We start from the raw sequence: 21133 nt of genomic DNA, 5'->3' as shown, positions 1-21133 counted from the left end.
CGGCAAACAGTCAACGGGCAGCTCAAGCCAGACATTTACAGAATGGGCTCATGCATGGCTTGATGCACAGGGTTGGTGGATCTACAATCTGCCATGACAGCATCGCCGCGGAAGATGTTCACCTGTTCAGAAGGGATGGCGTTCACCTGAGGAGAGCATTGCGTTGTTCTTGACTGACCTCCACAATGGTGTGAGGAGAGCTATGCAGGATTGGTAACATGCAGCTTGTGAGAAGAATGGAAAACACCCATGACCAAGTAGGACCAGTATGGTAAGTAAAACTCTATTATGAAATGTGTTGTATAAAATATATTTTTTTTCTGAGTTGGGCAAATAACTGTGGTAAGGAGCTGGTGAAGATGCTGAGAAAGAACAACTGCTTCAGGAGAGTGCAACCACGTACAATCTAACAGGTCAGTCACCATCATACATACTTTTTTTATTCTGCTTTTACCAGGCATGTATAGGGTTCAGTTGACAGGAAGGGGTTAGTAATACAGAACTTGATCCCTTAGGTCCATTGCTGAATGGACACATGTAAACAGAAAAGGCACAGGTAAGGCAGACTGCTGACACTGAAGGAGGTCGTGAGACTGCAGTGGTATCAGCTGTCTGAGTGGGTAGCCAGCACAACTACTGAATAGATCAGATGGCCTTGCCTGACACTGAAGTCCCGTGCCTGTCCTGGGTACATTAGTGGAGTGGCTGCCCTTACCTTGCTTTTTCTCTTTACATGTACCCATCCAGCAGTACATGCTGGCTACATCAAGTATGTGTATATTTACAATCACGTGTCTACATGGTAAAACAACTGGTTCTGAATGCTGTACACATGTACAGATATCAGTTTTGTTAGGACTCAGGTTATGGAAATTATGATTTTTTTTCATATTTTGGTAAGTAACTTTGCAAGGGAGAATCTGAATGTGCTAAGTAATACCTCATTTTGAAGACAGTATTGCTGGTTCCAACATGGTAAAATAATTGTGCCTGTATGTTGTACACATGTGCAGATATCAAAGTTTGTTTTGAGTTAGGTTATGGAAATTATGATTTTTTTCATATTTTGGTAAATAACTTTGCAAGGGAGCATGTCAGTGTGCCACATAATACCTCATTTTGAAGAGGGTGTTACTCCTTACAACATGGTAAAAGAACTGTGTGTGCACTGTACATAAGTACAGATATCACAGTTTGTTTAGTCTTGTAGGATTATGAAAATTATACATTTCCAATACTTATTACTTTGCCCATATCTTTGCAAGGGAGCATGGTGATGACACACATGATGCATCATTTTGAAGGTGACACAGACGCACAACTTCTACACTGATATGTAGGCTCTGTCTGTTACAGGTGATGAGATATTATGCTTTATTTTTGTCAATTATGAAAAATATATTAATCATATTTCTGTGAACATCTTTGTAAAGGAGCATCCCACAGTAATGGTTAAGGTATCATTTTAAAGATGACATTCATACTAATAAATTAAATACAAATTGTATGGGTCTGCATGGTACACTGACCAAGATATTGTGCTTTGCTTTTCCAAAAAGGTAAAAAATATGTACAATATCAACATTCATTGCCAAATATTTAATAATGACTTTGATATGTACTATTAACATTTACACTGTTGGAAAGGTCAGTATCTGCTGAACAATTTTTACGTTTACATTTTTAGTCTAGCTCTTATAGTTAAAGAGTTATGAACATTTGTTTTCTGTACGGTATTACAAATGGATTTTCTGAAAATGAGCTCAGGCTGCACTGTTGTTCCTATAGTGGAATTAAGGAGGAAGCTTTTTCTGAGCTGCTCCAGAGTGAATGATTTAATGCAAATAAAATCAGAGCTGCCCATGGACATCCAAGGAATAGATGGCTCTCTTCTTTCCTAACCCTCAGAAAAAAGAAAAACAGGGCAAGTCAGTGGCTTGATTTAGAGAAAGAGAGAGAGTTCAGGTGCTACCCCCTCAGGCTTAAAGAGTCAGTATGCGTGCCATCCGTATAGAAGATAAGTAATGGTTCCCTACAAATAAGGTCTTATAATTCAGAAATTCTCCTGGCTGAATTGATGGTCACCAGGAAGGCAGTTATTCAAGTAGTAAATTTGGTTAGTGGAGTCAGTAGTTAAAAGGGAGGCAGGGTGAGTTTTTTTTAACATAAAATTTAGATCCCAAAGGGTGAGCAGCGATCCTTCTTGAAGTGCCTCAGATGAATGAACCCCTTAGGAACGGTTTCACAGCAGGGTCTGAAAACAGAGGAGTTCTAGTGATCTAGTGATTGAGTATGCAGACTGAAACTGCAGAAGCACATAGCTTTATGGAAGCATAAGATAGACCACAGATGCACAGTTTTATTAGTTAAGCCAGAACCATGGAGAGCCTTACTTGGAACAGCTGCTGGTCCTTGGCCTTGAACCAGTGAATCTTACCTATTCAGAGAAGAATGACTTTTAGGTACCTGGTCTGCTGGCTAACTTGAGGATTTGCGAGCAGTCCTTGAGATTAAAAAAAAATTGCCTAGAGAGTTTAAGGATCAAATCATCCATCCTGCTAGCTTCAGACTGACCAGGTGGGGCTCCATGGTGGATCTCCTGTTCTGAGTCAGAAGGTCCACTTCAAGCAGCACCCAAAGTTTCTCCTAGGTCATGCTGTGGAGCATGGAGAACCAGTGCTATCTGGGCCAAAAGGAGACTACCAAAATCACCCTTGGCCTGTCCTCTTTGAGCTTCCACATTCCCCTACAGAATGAAGAGTGCAGAAAGAAAAATACAAAGAAACAGACCTGTCCAATGGAAGGAAAAGGCATCTGCCGTCCTGGCCTTTTTGGATGGAACCCTTAAAGCAAAACTTTCTCCCTTCCCGTCCCCCCCCCCCCCCTGACGCAATCAGTTTTATTTTTGGCACACCTCACTTGTGTGAGAGATGGGAGAAATTTTTCTCTTGAGCATACACTTGTGAGGATCCACCACAAATGATCTAAGTGAGTCTGAAAGTTTTTTTCCCATCTCCTGGCAGGTACTGGGCCAGGAGGGTCAGTCCAGTCTCTTGTGCCATCTCCCACAGCTGTATGGCCATCTGGCACAGGGGACAGGAATGAGTACCTCAGTTTGCTTATTTACCCCATTACTTTGTCTGCTCTTACTGGAGTGTCTGTTGTCCATTTCTCTTTGAAGGCTACTAAAAATGTTTGCAAAGCCATGATTTCCTTTAAATTGATGTGTTTTGTCATGAAAGAACTGCCAAAGCTGTCCTGCACATTCATGTATCCTGAGTAACTTCCCCAGCCGAAGTAAGAGTGCCAGGCAAGGTCCAGGCATCTGTTATGAGCACTTGGGACTCCACCTGAACTCTGAAGAGTACTCCAGAGTTCACCTGGCAAGCTTTGAGCCACCAAAGGAGTTCCTTTTGGGACAAGGAAGGAAAGAGATTTGGATTTGAATTGACTGCTGATGGTGGCACCAAATGTTCTTCAAATTCAACTGGATTTTTCTCATATGCATCCTGACTAAGGACATCATGAGGATGCAAGAGGGAGTTAACCCTAGAAACCCAAGGAATTCCCCGGCAAGGATGTAATCTTGATGAATGATGGACTGGAAATACTGAGTAAGGAACAGGTTCAGTTCCAGAGAAAGGAAAGCATTTTGATTAAATAATTTTTAAATGCATTTATTTAAATGTGTTAACCATTGTAAAGCACTCATCACAAATGACCAAATTCAGTCTCAGCTTGGGAACACAAAGTCCGACAATTGATTCCAGGAATCCAACTCCGCACCCAAGAAGGGCACTCAGTTGGAGATTGAACATGTGCAAATTCAGAACAAACCCCATACTTCAGAGGCAGTCCATAGTCAGTCATAGGGATGCTTTAAAAGCTCCTCCAGGGCGCTTGCCTTAATGAGGCACTCCTCCAGATAAAGCTAAATGTTAACATCCTTTGTCTTGCAATAAGCTATTACTGAAGCTAGATACTTGGTGAATACTCTAGAAGTAGTTGTTGTGTCTTTCGGCTTACCCCGGTTAGGGGTCGCCACAGCAGAATGCCGGTCTGCTAATGTTTGGTAGTGGATTTTTACGTGCCGAGTTACCAGTCCTGACGCACAACCTTCAATGAAGGCATGCCCATTCACACATGCCCCCACACAGAAGACACTCTAGCTGAGAATAGAACGGGGCAACATCTTGCTGTGAGGTAGTACACAAGCCAAAGGGCAAGGTACAGAACTAGAAGTGAATGTACCATCAACTGCTCCTTCACTATAAGGATGTGGAAGGAGGCATACTTCAGATTCAAAAAGGCCATGAACACATGAGGTAGAATCGAAGATAACAGTTTCTGAAGAGAAAGCACTTTGAATTTGTAAATGAGGAAGCTTTGCAAGGTCCAAGATAGACCTCTTAAGAGGTTTCCTTTCTTGGGACTAGATAATCAGTAGCAAAATCCTGTTCCTAAATGTCTTGGATGTATTACTTCTAAGGCTCCTTGCTGCAAGAGATCTAGAAGAGGAGCCTGCACCTCCTTTCAGCTGTCCTTTTGGAAATGACGAAATAATGCTTGAAAACTATGAGAGGGAGGATAAATAAAAGTTATGTACTTACCATAACTATATAGCCCTGCTGTCTCATTTTCCTCCAGTTCACTGTTTGAGATCTCATTTGATAACGTTAGGGTTGCCAGACCCAACTGGATCTGACCACAGCACCTTCTTCCAGAACATTAGATCTGAGGCTTTAACTCCTTCCAACCTAAATTACATCAGATTGAGTTTGCTGACCCTCACTAAGTGCAGAGAAAAGGTTACTTGATCAGTATAGAAACTCCTATAGAAGAAAATGAACAGCTTACTAATTAAACAAAACTGGGCAAGGTGACCTCAAACAAACAGGGTCTTGGCCGAGGCCTGTGTAAGCACCAGAAGTTTGCAAATGGTTACATGGAAGGTGGAAGGAGGGATGTTGAACCAGATGAAAATGAGAACACGGATATACTGTTCTGGCAAGTACATAACTTTTGCATATAATGTTGTCTTATGTCCAATTCAACATTAATGTTTGGTACAGATGCCGAAGCTGTCTTAAAGGAATCTGGGTGGCATCAAGGAAGGACATTCCTGAGAATAGTAGGACCAAAGGATGTGCAAGATCCAAACTGCAAATCCAATTTGTAATGAAATATAAATATATAAATCATGGACCAAGTTTCTGCTGCGCAAATATCATCAATGGGAGTAGTCTTCATGAATGCTGTACAGGTAGCATTTGCTCTGGTGGAATAAAATTTTGATTTTGAGTGCAAAGACAACCCTAGAGATTTATATACAAAAGAAACAGTCTGAAAGCCAATTAGAAATTGCAACTTTTGAAACATGACTTCCCAATTTTACTTTGCAAAAGGATACAAAACAGCTGATCTAATTTTGTAATATTTTTGGTACGGTACTAGTAGAATCAGATCTATATTATAGTATCGAAGTTTTTAAACTTTGAATGCTAGAATATTGACCCATTTTTGAAAACTCAAAATAGCGAAGCCACGAAACTTCAAAATCTTACCTAGGGTAAGATTTCGGTTGTCCGTTCCATGGCTTCGCTATTCACTATACTGTGGTGGGAAGGTTACGGACCAGGGTAAGGTAAGTATGCGAACGGAGGTTACGGACCGGGTTAAGGTACGTGTGGGAACGGATCAGGGTAAGGTGAGTGTCCGATAGTTAGGGACGTTAGGGAGCGAGTAAGGTGAGTGTGCGGTAGTTAGGGGCTTTAGGGTGAGGGAGCGGGTAAGGTGAGTGTATGGTAGTTAGGGATTTTAGGGTTCGGGAGTGGGTAAGGAGAGTGTGCGGTAGTTACGGACTTTAGGGTTAGGGTTAGGGTTGGGTTAAGGTGAGTGGCTAGGTAGTAGTGTAGGGTTAGAATTATGGTTTTAAGTGTATGTGTGTGGTTTATTTATTTTGGTGTGCTTGTGTTGTGTGTTTGTGTTTCAGAACAGTGATTTTTTTCCCTGGGAAAATATTCGCTGTTCTATATGTTCGATATTTTGTGCTTTAGATATTTTAGGTATGATGAAATAGCATTCGCTATTTAAATCATATGATAGGGTAATATAAACGCGTAGAATCTGAACCATCTGTGAGCATCTAGGTATGAAGCCCATGGTCACTTGTGTTAAAGAAATTGCGGAAAAAAAGACTGGCAAATCAATGCATTGATTCAAATTTGCTTCCAATGATCTTTGTGAGAAGGGTATGATTTATTCTCAATGACATTCTGTCTTTATGGAAAATGAAAAAAGGTGGCTTGCATTACAGCACTTGTAATTCAGAAATTTGTTTAGCAGGTGTAATGAACTGTTTTCTAAGAAAGTATTTCAGGTCAGCTGATGCTGCTGGCTCAAAGGGTTTCTGAGTCAATGACTGAAGTAAAATTGTGACATCCCATGGTGGAAATGGGTCTCGAATTGGAGGCCTCAGCAAAAAAGCACCTTTGTGGAAAGCTTTAGATATTTTAAGAGAAGCAATGGAAGTATTATGGCCTATGTGAAAACTTGAAATGACAGCCATTCAACCTTAATGGTAGAAAAACTAAATTCTTGGTGAAAAAGATTTGAAAGAAAATCCAATATAGATGAGAGAGGGGCAAGAAGGAAGGCCAGTCCTTTTGATATGGCCCAACCAGAAAATCCACTCCATTTTTTTTTATTATTTTATTTATTTATTTATTTATTTATTTTTAAGTCTTACTGATTGATTGCGTCTGAGAAGAAATTATGTGAACTGCTGGAGAGGACAGCCTGTCCTCTCTGGCTATTGTTAAAATTGGTGAAATCATGTGGTTTCTAGGTTGCAGGTCCAGTAAAAGCAACCCAGATGGGTGACTCAGAAGATCTGGAGAAGGATGCAGTACCTAGGGCAGATGCAAGTAAATGAGGCCAAAGGAAGGGGAAACAAACCTGTTGAGGTCCAGAACAGGGCAAGGAGGATCACCTTGGCCTTGCACTTTGTCGCTTTTCTGTATAAATTTTCTCAGGAGAGGTACTGGTGGGAATGCATAGAGAAAATCTGGGAGTTAAATGTGGACTAGAGCATCTCTTAGTGACGGACTCTTTGGAGGGATGACAGCAAAGCAACTGCTGCACTTTGTTGTTTAGGTATGAGGCAAAGAGATCGCAGCAAGTTTCGCCTCAGTGGCTGAAAATCTCCATTATCACTGAGAGCCCACTCATGAGGCACTAACCGGCTCAATTTGTGCATTTGTACATTTGACATCCGAGGAATGTGTGTTGCTACCGGCAAGTGATAGGAAGACATTGTCCATTGCCAGACTCTCAAGGACTCAACGCAAAGTTGATATGAACACATTCCCCTCCTGTTTGTTGATGTACCATATCACTGGCATACTGTCAGTTTGGCTGGATATCACATGTTTGAGTAGATGGTTCAGGAAAGCCTGCAACACGCATCTCCAAGATGTTGACGTGAAGTTTGGTCTGCTGGTAACCAAGCACCTTGAACCATCTTCCTCTCAAAATACTCCTCCCACCCTAGAAGGGAAGCATCCGTGGTTAATATGGCCTGGGGTGCTTGTGGGCAAAGGACTCCCCTCTGTAACCGACAGTGAGCTTATCCACCATTTTATATGGTATCTACATATTTGAGTGAGACAAATTCTGGTATGGAGGGAATGAAAACTTTGTTATCACTGGACAGAGTGAGTCCACTATAACACTCATGTGATATTTCGGCAGTAGACCTAAAGTGATGGGAACAGCCATCAGACCTACTAAATGAAGAACCGATCTTGCTTGTGGATGGGGATAATGAATTACATGAGAAGCCACCAGTCAACGACAGCACTCGCTGTTGGGAGTCTGACGTCCTATAAATTCTATCTGCTGAACAGGGGGCAGTTGACTTTTCACGTCTGACTGTTAACCCTAAATGATTTGCAAGATACAGTAGTAAAGCTTGATACCATAGCAACAGATCCCTGAAAGCAGCAGTAAGGAGCCAATTGTTTAGATATGAGAAGACTTGAATCCCTTGCAGTCATAGATGAGCTGCTGCTACTACCAGAATCTTGGTGATCACTGGGGGGTTCTTGGGGGCCCAGGACTGTGGCGAGACTGAATGGCAGTGCTTTGAATTGGTAATGACTGGCTCCCAGCCGGGAACACAGAAATCTCCTGGACTGCCTTTGAATCTTTATACGGTAGTAGGTATTTCAAAGAACTACATATTTCAAAGAACTACAGAGTACATCCAACCAGTATGGACTGTACTGTGACCATCTGGAATTTCATCTGTTTGACAAACTGATTGAGGTGGCTGAGGTCCCATACTGGCCTGATGTCCCATGTCGTCTTTAGACCTAAAGTCAAAGACAACGTTATTGTCATTCAGAACTACACAGCAGTGTAGCCGAACGAAATTACAATGCTTCATTCTCAATGCAGGACAGTTGCAAATATAGACAGAGAAAAATTGATAAAATATCACAACAGAAATTTAATAAGTAGCAATTAGCAAGTATAAAGTAGGATAGCAGTGACACACACCCATCCCAGAACAGGAGACAAGAAGATGAGGAACAATATGAAGGTAATATTGTCAAAGTAAAATTGAAACAGCAGCATATCTATGATTAAACCAAATTACTGCACAGTTTGTATATTGCATTTAACAGTCCTTCAGTGTGGTAGGTGAGCTACTTTAGTATTGCTCTTAGGTACTGCAATATTACGGTAAAAAGAAACTGGAATAGACTCCAGATTCTAACTGGTCTGGGAGACCTTTGGATGACTTTCTAGCAACTCAAACTTCTGTTGTTGTGGATTCAAACTGAGTGGGTGGAGTATCGGGAATCTTTAAAAGGAAATGGTATAGCCTCTGGTAATTATCCTTAACATAGAGGAATCTGCAGTTATGTTTAGCCAGACTTGTGGGTGCAAGGTTAGGCACCCTGTGACTGCCTCCAGAGTGTCGCAGCCAAGTAATCCTTCAAAACAGTTGGGAGGGCTTCTCGGTGAAGGGACCAATGGAAGCCCTCATTTTGCAGTGCGCCTCTGCCTTAAGGGTGAGGTCCATTCAAGTTGCCCCCTCCTGTGAAAGGTCTATCCCCAGGAGTGTTGTGCTAAAAACCTTGTGATTTCTTGAACCACATTTTCTTACCCCCCCCCCCCCCTTTGACTTCTGGAAAACAATCTCTGTGGGATGGAGAAACTGATTTCTATGGAAGACTGGGTCGAACCATCTCTCACACTCCTGGTAAGTGTCTCTCTAACTTTGGGTCCAAAGAGTGGAACCATCAAAAGGGGCAATAATAAAGGACATCCTGAAGTTTTCCATGAAATCACACAGCCGAATCCAAGCATGGCAATGCATGGTAATACCTGTTTCCAGTTGCTTTTGCTGTGCCATCTGCTGCACTGGACAGCAGCCACATGGCTACATTAGGGGTACATTGCATAGTGGACATTTAAGTGTACACTGTTTTCCAGACATCCAAAGGCAAGTTATCTAAGACAGACTTGAAAAAAGTACAATTGTGTACTCTTACCATAAATGTAGATGTTGAAGTGTATTCACTGTTGCAGTCATCACATTTGGGTTATCTGCCTGCAGGTAGCCCTCAGCCAGCCTGAGTACCAGAGTCTTCGGATTTCTGCATCGGATGCGGTCACTTCTTTCATGATGTCATGATGTCAGGGGTATAAAACATGCAGTCGACGCCATTACATCAGTTTTTCTTGCCCCAGATGTCAGGTGCCCCCACAATAGGGAGCAATTATATGGTATGGTACACCCCCATCAAAAAGCAAATACACAAGAAAAAGTATATCGACAAGAAGGAAAGGTAGAGCCAAGGGAAGTCAGGGGCTGGAGGGAGGGTAACAAGGACTGCAAAAGTGAATACACTAACATTTGCATTTATGGTAAGTGTAAACAACTGTACTATATTCTTCGTGTTTCACTGTTGTATCACATTTTGGGTTGATTCCCAAAGCTAAGTAAGGGAGGAGGAAGTTAAAGAGCATTCGGGCCAGCTATTAGGCCCTGCAAGACTTCAGTGACAAATCCAGCTCTGGATTTAGAAAAGATAGGCATGTGGTAATGCTTGGTGAAGGTATGTACAAAGCTCCAGGTAGCAGCTTCTAGGATGTCCCTGGTAGGGACTCCTCCGAGAAATGCTGCAGAGGTAGATGCAGCCCTGGGGGAATGTGATCTTATCCCCTGTGGGGTAGGTTTCCATGGTGCTTGTAGCAGAAAAGAATGCAGTGGGCAATCCATTTGGAAATGGTTTGCTTTGAAATGGCCTTCCCCTCTGCTCCTGCAGCAAAGCCAACTAGCAGCTGTTCAGGTTTTCTGAGAGGCTTAGTCCTGTCCAAATAGAATCTAAGATGTCTGTGCATGTCCAGAGAGTGCAATATTCGTTCCCCTTTGTTTTGTGGATTAGGGAAAAAGGTACGCAAATGAATGGACTGATTTAGGGCCACACTAGACACCACCTTGGGCATAAAGGAAGGATTAGTCCTGAGGGAAACACTGTCTACATGGAAGATAATGAAGGGCTCCCACTGCAATGAGGGCCTGTAATTCAGACACTCTTCTTGCTGAAGTGATGGCTGGAAGGAAGGCTTGTTTTCCAAGAAAGGAATTTCAACTGTGGTGTTGCAGCTGGCTCAAAGGGGGGAAGAGTGAGCTTTTCCAATACAAAGTTAAGGTCCCAGGCTGGGGTGGGAGGTTTCCTGGGGAGGGTCTTAAATTTTTGGCCCCTCTAAGAAATTTATTTAGCAAGGGGTGAGAGAAGAGGGGTGGCTAAGTATTATAATGTGCTGAAATGGCAGAGGCATGAATTTTAATTGATGAGAAGGATTGGTCCTTGTGGAGCATTTCTGCTAAATACTTTAGAATATGAGGTAAGCTGGGCACCGTTGTGCCCATCTCCTGAGCCTGGCTCCAGGAACAGTATCTTTTCCACTTTTCAGCATAGGATTTTCTAGTACTAGGCCTCCTTGCCTCCAGAATGACATCCAGCACCTGCTTACTGAGGGATGCTAGAGGATAGCTCAAGGAATTAGCCAGGTTGCAAGGTTCAGGGTTTGAAGCTGAGGGTGCAGAATCCGGCCCGCCTGCTGGGACAGCAGAGAAGGGGTCTGAGGCAGGTTCCATGGTTGTAACAGTGTCATACTGCGCAAGACAGGGTACCAGTGCTGGCATGGCCAGTCAGGCGCAATCAGTATTGTCCTTGGCTTGTCCTGTTTGATCTTTCGTAGAACCTTTGAGAGGAGAGGCAGAGGGGGAAAGGCATAAACCAAGAGGCTTTCCCACGTAAAGGACAGGGCATCCACTTTCCAAGCTTGACTGTGGGGAGTTCTTGCGCAGAATTTGTTCAATTGGTAGTTCTGAGGGGAGGCAAACAGGTCTATCTCTGGAGTCCCCCATTTGTTCCTCAAGAGGTTGAATATTTTTGGTTCCAGTTTCCATTCGTGTGGGTCCATGAGATTTCTGCTTAAGTCATCTGCCAGTGAATTTAGTTTGCCTGGCAGGAATTGTGCTTGTAGGTGTACTTGGGAGCTCAAGGCTGTGTTCCACAGAGCCGTGGCTAGTCTGCAGAGAGGGTACGAGTGGGTTCCCCCCTGCTTGTTTATGTACCACATAACTGTTGTGTTGTCTGTCTTTACCAATAGTTGTCCTGGAAGAGTATGGTCTTTGAAGGCTGTCAGAACATTCTGTACAGCTAACATTTCTTTTTGACTGATATGCAGGTGCATCTGTCTCGGGTTCCATTTTCCCTGAATGCACTGCCCTGTCATGTGAGCCCCCCATGCATAGTCTGATGCGTCTGTTGTTAGGGTTTGGGCAGCAGAGGGTAGAGTGAAAGTGAGTCTCTTGTTGTGGTAGCAGGCCTCTGCCCACCAAAGGAACTCTGTTCTTATACAAGGAATGATAGAAATCATTGTTTCCAGGTCCTGAGAATGTTGATACCACTGGAGTTTCGTCATATGCAGTCTTGCATACGGAATTAGTAGAATGCAAGAGGCCATGAACCCCAAAGCTTGCAGTATTTTCCTTGCAGATAGCTGGGATTTTGTGGCCAATAGTTTGAAGTAGGTTGTCAAACTTGTTTCTCCGGGATGAGGAATGCCATCTGGGAAGTTGTGTTCAAACTTGCTCCCAGGAATACAATCTGTTGGCAGGGTACTAGGTGAGATTTATTTTCGTTGATGGTGTACCCCAGTGAGGTTAGAAGTTTCTTTATGAATGCCAGGTGTTGTAACAGCAAGTCCTGGCTTTCTGCCTGAATAAGACAATCGTCCAAGTATGGGTAAATTTGAATATTTCTCTGCCTGCAAAATGCAATGGCTGGAGCTACACACTTTGTGAACACCCTGGGCGCAGAGTACATAAGCCAAAGGGAAGTGCAGAGAACTGAAAGTGCATGGAGCCCGCCCTGAAATGTAGGTATTGTCTGCAGGATCCTCTTATTGGGATGTGCAAGTAAGCTTCCTTTTTGTCTAGGGTTACCAGCCAGGCATCCTTGGCTAGCATAGGGAGAAGCTGTTGCAGAGTTGGCATTTTGAATTCTGGAACCACCAGAAAGGTGTTGAGAATAGAGAGGTCCATTATAGGACGCCAGGAGTTGTCTTCTCTGGGTACTAGAAAAAGTCTTGAATTAAAACCTTGTCCCCTTTGTTCTGCTGGGACAGGTTGAACAGCCCTGATACTGAGAAGAGAGAGAACCCGCTGTTGGGCCTCTGCCCATTGATTTGGGGTTAGGTCTGGCCAACCATTTGGAGTTGGTAGTGTGTAGAAGTGGAATCTGTATCCTTGGGAAACTATGTTCCAAACCCATTTGTCCTGGGTAAGGAGTTCCCACTTTTTGCATGCAGCGGAAGCTTTCCTCCTAAGGGAGCAGGTAGTTGAGCAGAGCGTGAAAAGGTTAAGATTAAGTCATTGTGCCATTTTTCCGTAGGGGGGCGGCTTAATACTCCCTGCTTTGGAAGTGGGAGCCCCCCACTGCTTAGATCTGTGCGTAGCCTGAGACTGTAGCCTTGGTGGTCTGTTGTTCCTGGGTTTGGACTGAGAAGGCCTGTGAAGGGACTGGAAAGGACCAGTTCTTTGAAGGCCAATGCCTACTGAATCTGGGAGGCTGTACTTGTAGGAAATCGTTAACGGTTTGCATAAATTTAGCTTTTTCTTCCATCCTTTTGAGGACTTCTGTTTTTTTGCCAAAAAGGCGGTCTTGGTTTAAGGGAGCATCCAGTAATTTAGCTTTAACATGATCTGGCAAGTTTTGTTCCTTAAGCCAAGCATGCCTTCTAAGTACAGACCTGGTGACAGCAGCCCTGCAAGATGCTTCTAAAGCATCAAAACCACATTGCAAAGTATGTTTACCAACTTGTTCTGCAGAATGCATTAAATCTTGCAAGTCTTTGTGTTCAGCACAGTCGGGAATCAACATAATTTTCTGTTTAAGTAGTCCCATACTATGCTGCTGATACTTGAACATATGAAACTGGCAATTTAAAGCTCTAATGGCCAAAGCAGCAGAAGTGTATACCTTCTTACCCCATTTGTCTAAGGCTCTAGAATCTCAATCAGAAGGGGTAGGATTTTTGGCAGCAGTAGCCTTAATGCCTTTTGGTCCTTGGGAAATGGTCTCTGGATCCGCAGAAGGATTCTTGAAGAGGAACTTGTGAGAGTCAGGTACTCTGTAGTACCTGTCAGGTTTTCTGGGAGCTGGAGGTAAAGTGTCTGGGGTAAGGCTAGATTCCAAGAAAGCATCATCTACAATGTCCAGAACAGGAGGGATAGCTAAAGGCCTGTGTTGAGGTAGAAGTAAGAATTCCCAAAGTCTCTTTTTGGACTCAGAATAATCCTGGCTTTCCCTGGAAATGCTCCCTAAGAGTATGCAAGGTTTCGCTGAAAGAAAAATCTTCTGGAGGGGAAGCAGAGGGAATGGAATCCTCTGCATCAGAATCCTCATAAGTAGATAAGGGCAAATCCTGGTAATCAAAGGAGCAGAGATATCAGATTCCTGATCAGAAGAATCAGAAAGAAAATCAGTTCTAGGTCTCTTAGACGGGGAAGGCTGGCTTCTCCTAATTAAGGTAATAAGGTCTTCAGCCATTCTAAGCATTCGTTTTTGAGGTATATGGGCCTGAGTCTGTGGTTTGGTCGTCAGTTTTCTAGGTGTAGTGTGAGTTTTTTGGCCTGAGGAATTCAGAATTCTGGATGAAAACGAAGGCGTCTGTTTAATATGAATGTCTGTAGGCCTGAACACACCCTCAGAAGCCGGTGCCTACACAGCAGCTCTGGACCCATCCAAGGTAGAGACATCCGCAGGTTCCATAGTCGAAGAAGCATCTTGCGGCATACTGGACTCTGAATGGGTCTCAGCAGAGGCCTGCAAATCTGAAGTAGTGGGTATAAGGGGATGCGAAAGTGCCACACTGAGTACCAGCAGACTGGCGACTAGCTTAACAGAAGCGTCGTTGGCAGTTTTGGACCTATGCGGTCTGTCTCTGTCTTTATCCTTACGTTTTGTCAGAAGATCAGTAGTCGGATGGCTTAACAAAGCCATTTTGGAGTACGGAGATAGAGTACGAAAGTAATTGGGTGCAAAAATAGCCTGACTACAAATAGTTTGGGCGTTGAACAAGGCACAAAACCGACAGGGAGGGACATCATGGTCTGGGCCTAAACAGGGGATGCACTAAGAATGAAAATCTCTATGAGGTATTTGCTTTCCACAGGCAAGACAATTGTTAACTTTTACTGACATCAGTTACAGCAAGAAAAAGGATCCCCAACGGGGTACTTAGCTTTTTTTGAAGACTTCGGGTCTGAAACTCGAAAACGAAAATTTCAGGAGACAGCCGACCAGCACTTGTGAACTGATTCTGCTTTGGGCACCGCACGGCAAAAAAGACTGATGTAATGGCGTCGGCTGCATGTTTTATACCTCTGACGACCTGATGTCATGGAAGAAGCGACAGCATCAGATGCAGAAATCCAAAACCTCTGGTATTCAGGCTGGCGGAGGGCTACCTGCAGGCAGATAACCCAAATGTGATGACTGCAACAGTGAAACACGAAGAACATCTCCTTGTTCAAGTCCTTCTGAAAATGTGTCAAGTATGGAAGGCACTCGGTGCTCAGACAACAAAGGTCACTGAAGCTTAAGCCCATTTACATAATCTGTCCACCGTCCTTGACTCTCTGTTGATGGGATGGACAGAACCTCTTCTCAAAGCATTTTCTTTGTGGCTGCTGATAATACCATGGCATTAACTGGGGGTCCTTCTGACCAATGCTGCCCAATTTCTGGGGCTGCTAAAATTCTGTTAGTTTTTTTGGGTACTGGTACTGTAATATCAGGGTCCTTCCATGTCCTCTGTGTCATGACATCTGTGAGGGCATCTGGAGGGGGATACACCCAGGATGCAGATGTGCCAGACCCAAAGACTTCAAGAAAAACATTCATCTTGAGAAGGAGCTCCAGTGAACCAACCCCCCTTTTTGCTTCATCAATTCCAGGATGTACCCAAATATGACATCTTCCAGGAGGATCTGTGGTATACTTCTCTCATCCAAATCCATTTCCTCAGTGACCGACTAAGGAGAACAGTTTGTCTCCTTCCCTTTGAATGTCTGTTTCCTTGGAACATGTCTCTGGAATACTGGTGGAGTCAGGTCAGAAACAGACTGGAACGAGTGTGTCAAGTATTGAAACCTATGGGTTTCAATCCAAATGAGAGGCATAAGGAACAGGTTCCAATGGGTGTTGGGACAGATCTGAACGAGATGTAGGCACCTGCCTTCTTGGTCCAGCCAAAGCCTTTTCCACAGCCTCAAAAGCAGAGATGATCCAGGAAGCATCTCTGCTCAAACAGACGTCCGCTCCAAAGAGGATCTCAGACTCAAACTGTTGGGTGCAGAGGCACCGAAGGGAAGGAATGGCTCAGAGAACCTTGGGACTGGCTTCCCCCACTGGTACTCTGAAACTGACACTTTGGCTCCGGCACTCATCCCAATCTGATAACACTGGAGTCAAGAGAGTAGGGGATGCAGCTGAAGCCGAAGTTTCTTCAACTGTCAGATCTGACTGAGGTGCACCAGAAGCATTAAGATCCATGGGAACCAATTCCAAACTAATGCAAAGTTATCGAAGAAAAGTGTGACAGGGTTAATGGGCCTGTATCTGGACCTCCCCTCAGGGACATTATTGGGAGCTCTCTCTGCTAGCTCTATGGCTTTGAAATTTTCCTCACCTATCGGTCAACATACATCTCGGTGTGACTTCCAGTGAACTGGACTTTGATTATGAAGCTACCAATGAGGGCCTAGATGGACGTTTGTCTTGAAGGTTCAGTGAACACTGCTAAAGGCTCACCTGTTCCAAAGAAAAACTAGTTTGAGGGGAGGGAGTTTGTACCACTGACAGGTGGATCAGACCGTCTCAAAGCTTTAGATACCAGACCCAATAAACTAGATGGATTCACGGATCTTTTTCTCGACTTAATGAGACTTTTCTCTTTTGATTTCTTTTCTTCATCCCTTTTCTCTAAAACACTCTTTTTCTCTGTGTTTTTCTTCAGGTTTACTCCTTTTTCTCTGTGCTGGAAGAAGCAGATAGAGGGCTTGACTAAGAAGACAGCTGAAGTAGAAGACCCTGTCTGTGGGAGGAGCAAGCCTTAAATAACCATTTTGTCCCCTTCTACCATGTAGATGAGCAGCATCAAAATAGCAGAGAGACAGGGAATGAGGATGGTGAGGAGGGTTCATAGGATGAACACTTTAAAACCTGAAGTTTAGTCTAACATCAGATTATCAGAAAAAATATAAATACAACAATTTTAAACCAAGTCTAAGAAAACTGTCCAACTATCCTATTTCTAAGACACACACACACACACACACACACACACACACACACACACACACACACACACACACACACACACACACACACACAAACTATCCTATTTCTAAGACACACACAAGCTAGCCTATTTCTAAAACACACACACACACACACACACACACACACACACACACACACACACACACACACGTACACTATACTAGTTAAGTTTACAACCTAACTATGAAACTACCTAAAAAAACACACTATATATAAGAAAAAAATATAACAGAACAAACAAAATAAATACTTAAACTACTGGAATCTAAACCTACCACTACACTATGCTAATACTACAAAAACACTAAATGAAGGTGCTGAGCAGGAAAAAATGTAAAATAATTTCACTTATAATGAACAGACTGCAAGAGCTCTTGGATAACACGTCTGAGCAGAAGAGCCAGCGGCAAACAAGAGAGGTAATTTAGGTAGAAGGAAGGAATTGTGGGTATGGACAGCGTCAGAACCTTGGATCTAAAGCTCTGGAAGAAGGTGCCGAGGTCAGATCAGATCCAACATTATCAAACCAGATCTCAAAAGCTGAATGGGCCAAAAATAGACAACACTGGATCTGCATTTTGTAATCTGATTTTATGAGGCTCAGGACCCACTTGTCCCAAATGATGTTTTGCCAGTTGTAGAAAAAAAAAAGAAAGCCTACCCGCAACTTCTAGGGTAGAGGGCGGGGAAAGGTTTGGGTTGGAGTGGGACCTTTTAAGGATTTTGAGTCACAGCTACTACTGTTGGGTCCCTGGTGCTGGAACCCACCAGGCCTGGAGCTGGTAACAGCTTGCCACTTTTAGTGTTTTCCCTTCCTGGTATTTCTGCTTTTTGGTTCAGACTGAAAGGCAGGAAACAAAGTCTTTAAGGGGTGATTCTTGATGAATCTAATTGGGGACCCTTTCACAATATGCACTCTCTTCACATTCTCCTCCAGTTTTTCAAAAACACTTTAGGCTTTGGGTCCAAAGAGGTAACCCTCATCAACAGGGGCATCAAGGCTTTCCATTTTAACATGCGCTAGCATAAGCTGTTCCCTCCTAATACGGGATGCTGAAGCAGCTGCCCTACTTAATTCTTCCAAAGTATCAAGACCACACTTGAAAGACTGCTTGGCAACCTGAGAACTGTAGCTGCAAAATTACAACAACCTCTGGTGAGCTTTATCCTCCATCCCCTCTACCTTTTGTTTCATCTGATACAGAAAAAGAATCCTGTTATTTAATCATAAGAAAATGGCAGAGTAAAGCTCTTAAGGCCATGGTAGCTAAAGATTAGAACTTTTTTACCAAACCTATTTAGGGTTCTGCCCTCATTATTTTATTCTTAGAAGTGTTTCTCTTTACTCCCCTGTACTCTTAGCAAATCACATTTGAATCTGTCACTGGATTTCTGTACCAGTGCCTGTGAAACTCAAGCACCTTGTAGAACCAGTCAGGTTTCCTGGTGGCAGGGAGCAGAGAATCAGGCTGCAAAGATGTGTCTGGAATAACATTATCCACTACTTTCAGGATTAGAGGAATGTAAAGAAATGTGTGTAGGAAGAAACTAGCCTTTCTTGGACTGTGGATAAATCCTGGGCCTCTGAGATGAAGGACTCTCATTTCATGAAGAGTCTCCCCAAATGATGCATATATCCTCACATGAAGCTGACGTAACGGTATCTTCCGAGTCAGAGGTGGCATATAACCCTGTGGAAGGATGGTCACTCCATGCCAAATGGTCTTCATTCAAGTCATAGGAATCTGAAGACTCTTGGGCAGATTGGTCCCCTTTTCTTTTGGCAGTAGAGATTCCTGCAGCAGAATACTTTTCAGGGCCCAGCCTCCTAGACCTCACGGACAAGCATTTGTCTAACGCTTAGTCCCAACCTTAAGTATCATCAGCCACAGCAGACTCAGGGTGCAGGTGAGCAGCCATGACACAAGCCTGCTCTCCAAAGATCTCTTTACAAACAAATATGACCTCCCTTCTCCTTTGTAACCGGGATCTGGCTGTCAATCAGATGTCTACCCCATTAGCTCTGGACCAATATGGCACCGGGGTGAGCTCAGTCCAAGCAAGTGTTGGACAATGCTGATGATTTGGTGGCCACTGGAGGATGTTGGGAAAGCACATCACGTCCTTAGAAAATCTCAAGCCTCGGAGAGTTATACGAAACAGAGTTGCTGTTGGTCCAGCTCTCTCATAACCTTTCTTTCAAACACTTTTCCTTTCTCTTACACATAAGCTCTACCAAGAGATAGGCAAATGCCACATTGGGGGTAGGCCACTGAAGCTCGCTATACTTCCATGTTTTTGAACAAACTTGGTCCTACATCTAATGGTCCTGGAACTGACAAGTACACTCGAAAAAGTTGAACATGTCATACTGTGGGGACCCATGGACCCAAGAGCGGAAGTCATGGTTTACTGATCTTCTGAAGCAGGTTTAGGTCCTTTGTTCTGGTGTTTGTGTGACTGTTTGATTTGTTGAAGTACAACAGATTCTAATCTATGTCAATGATTGCTTAGAAGGTAAAGCACAGGCCTAGTCTGAGGAGCCAGAAGACACAGAAAAGAAGAACAGTGCTTCTCATCCTTTTTTTTTTTTTTTTTGGTAGCTTAGGGATGGTAAGTCAGTTATCTTGTTTGTTAGGAGACTCTGGGGTCTTTCTGTGCTGCATTCTATAACTGCTCTGCAAAAGGGGGCAAGGACGTCTTCAGACCTGGATGGTACTTCCCCTTGGCAATCAACTCTGTCAAGTAGAAGGACTTCCTGACAACTGCTGCTACATGGTGATCAAAGAACTACTAAATAATTGCATATATTTACATCAAAATTTTGGAAACAAGAAAACCCCATATGTTTACCTGAAAAATTCTACTAAATGTGTTTATTTTCACCAGAAGGTAGAGGACTTGTTAGACAACCATGCACGTGGATCTTATTTACAATCATTCCATTACCCCAATCTGTTTAAGTGGCAAATATTTCTGTGGAAAACAGCCATAAATCACTAAAAATAAAAACAGTATATAAACTGTTCCACTACCTTTCTGAAGTGCTCCTGAGCTTCCAGTAGTTTCTTTTTCCTAGTAGCAGAGTTGGCCAGCAGCTGATTCCACCGTTTCATGAGAGAAGCATGGCGAGCCTCAATAGCTTTGGACTGTATGTGCTTGGCAGCCACCAGCTGATCCTTAAGTGCTGTGATATTGGTGATGCCTTCTTGCTGGAAAGCCTGTAGTCCTGCATCAAAGGTTTCCTTAAAATTAAGAGAGAAAGAAAACAGCACAACATTAAAGCAAAAAGAAAAACGCTGCAAAAAGAGACTGTGTATGAAACATGATCTAACAAAAACTATGCTACAATACTAGAAACAATCTGATCTTCAGCTTAACTCCAGCATAACCAGCTTTCCCCAACTCACTCTCCATAAATTTATCCCATCTACATCTGTACAACAGTCCGCAGCCCTGAAGTTATGAGCTACCTCATGCACACATCACTACCTCTTCAACAAAGCTCTCGAGTTGACTATGAAAATACTTCCCACCAATTTGACAATTATCGCTTCTTTGAAAAGACTTCTAGAAAACGGATGTTCTCTGTTACGTCATAAAATACAATAGTTCATGCTGTAAAGATACCTCTACCTTAGGCAGTATCTACAATTTACAAATTAGCAAAATCACTTACTCACCTTACATCTTCACATAACTTCACATACTGACATACTTCCTTCTTCCTTCCTACCTACCTTCTACTTTTACTCCTCCAAATTGCCTATTCCAATGTAAGGTAATGCAGATCCTACTCCTACTGTTTAAAACTCGGTTAGCTGTTACTTTGCCTCACTGGCAAATTTCATTAGTTATATAAATGTAAGCACTGTTCCTTACATATGTAAACCTGCACATATACCTTAGGTTATCTATTTTACAGTATCTTAATTATACAATCCCATCTTCCATGTGGCCTATCCCAGTTGCTCCTCTCTCGAAAAAAAAAAAAAAAAAAACTCTTCCAAGTCCCAATCCAGCAAAAGTATAGGTTTGTCACATTTGCCCCACAGAAAGAATGGAGTCCAAAGGGACAGATGATAAAATCAGCAAGAAAAGTAGGAAAGTCAAAGTAAACTGTATTATCATTTAGAACTACACATGTGTAGCCTAAATTAAATTCTATGCCATCAGCTCAATTCTCGAGATTACAAAGG

The 21133-nt window shown here is 43.1% G+C and overlaps 1 protein-coding gene across 1 annotated transcript in view; it reads right to left on the bottom strand.

Annotated features, from left to right (window-relative positions):
* The window catches only part of SPTAN1 (spectrin alpha, non-erythrocytic 1), a gene marked incomplete in the record, with an annotated part of 2849969 nt that overhangs the window by 793932 nt on the left and 2034904 nt on the right, over positions 1-21133 (bottom strand). Inside the window, 1 exon segment of the mRNA XM_044058813.1 lies at positions 19970-20179. Within this exon segment, the coding sequence (XP_043914748.1) occupies positions 19970-20179 (210 nt within the window).

Source organism: Protopterus annectens, chromosome 16.part0 (genome assembly GCF_019279795.1).
Source record: "Protopterus annectens isolate FY-2018-M chromosome 16.part0, PAN1.0, whole genome shotgun sequence".
NCBI lineage: Eukaryota > Metazoa > Chordata > Ceratodontiformes > Protopteridae > Protopterus > Protopterus annectens.
The sequence above is the reverse complement of the archived record's forward strand: the minus strand, read 5'-3'. Positions and strand labels throughout refer to the sequence as shown.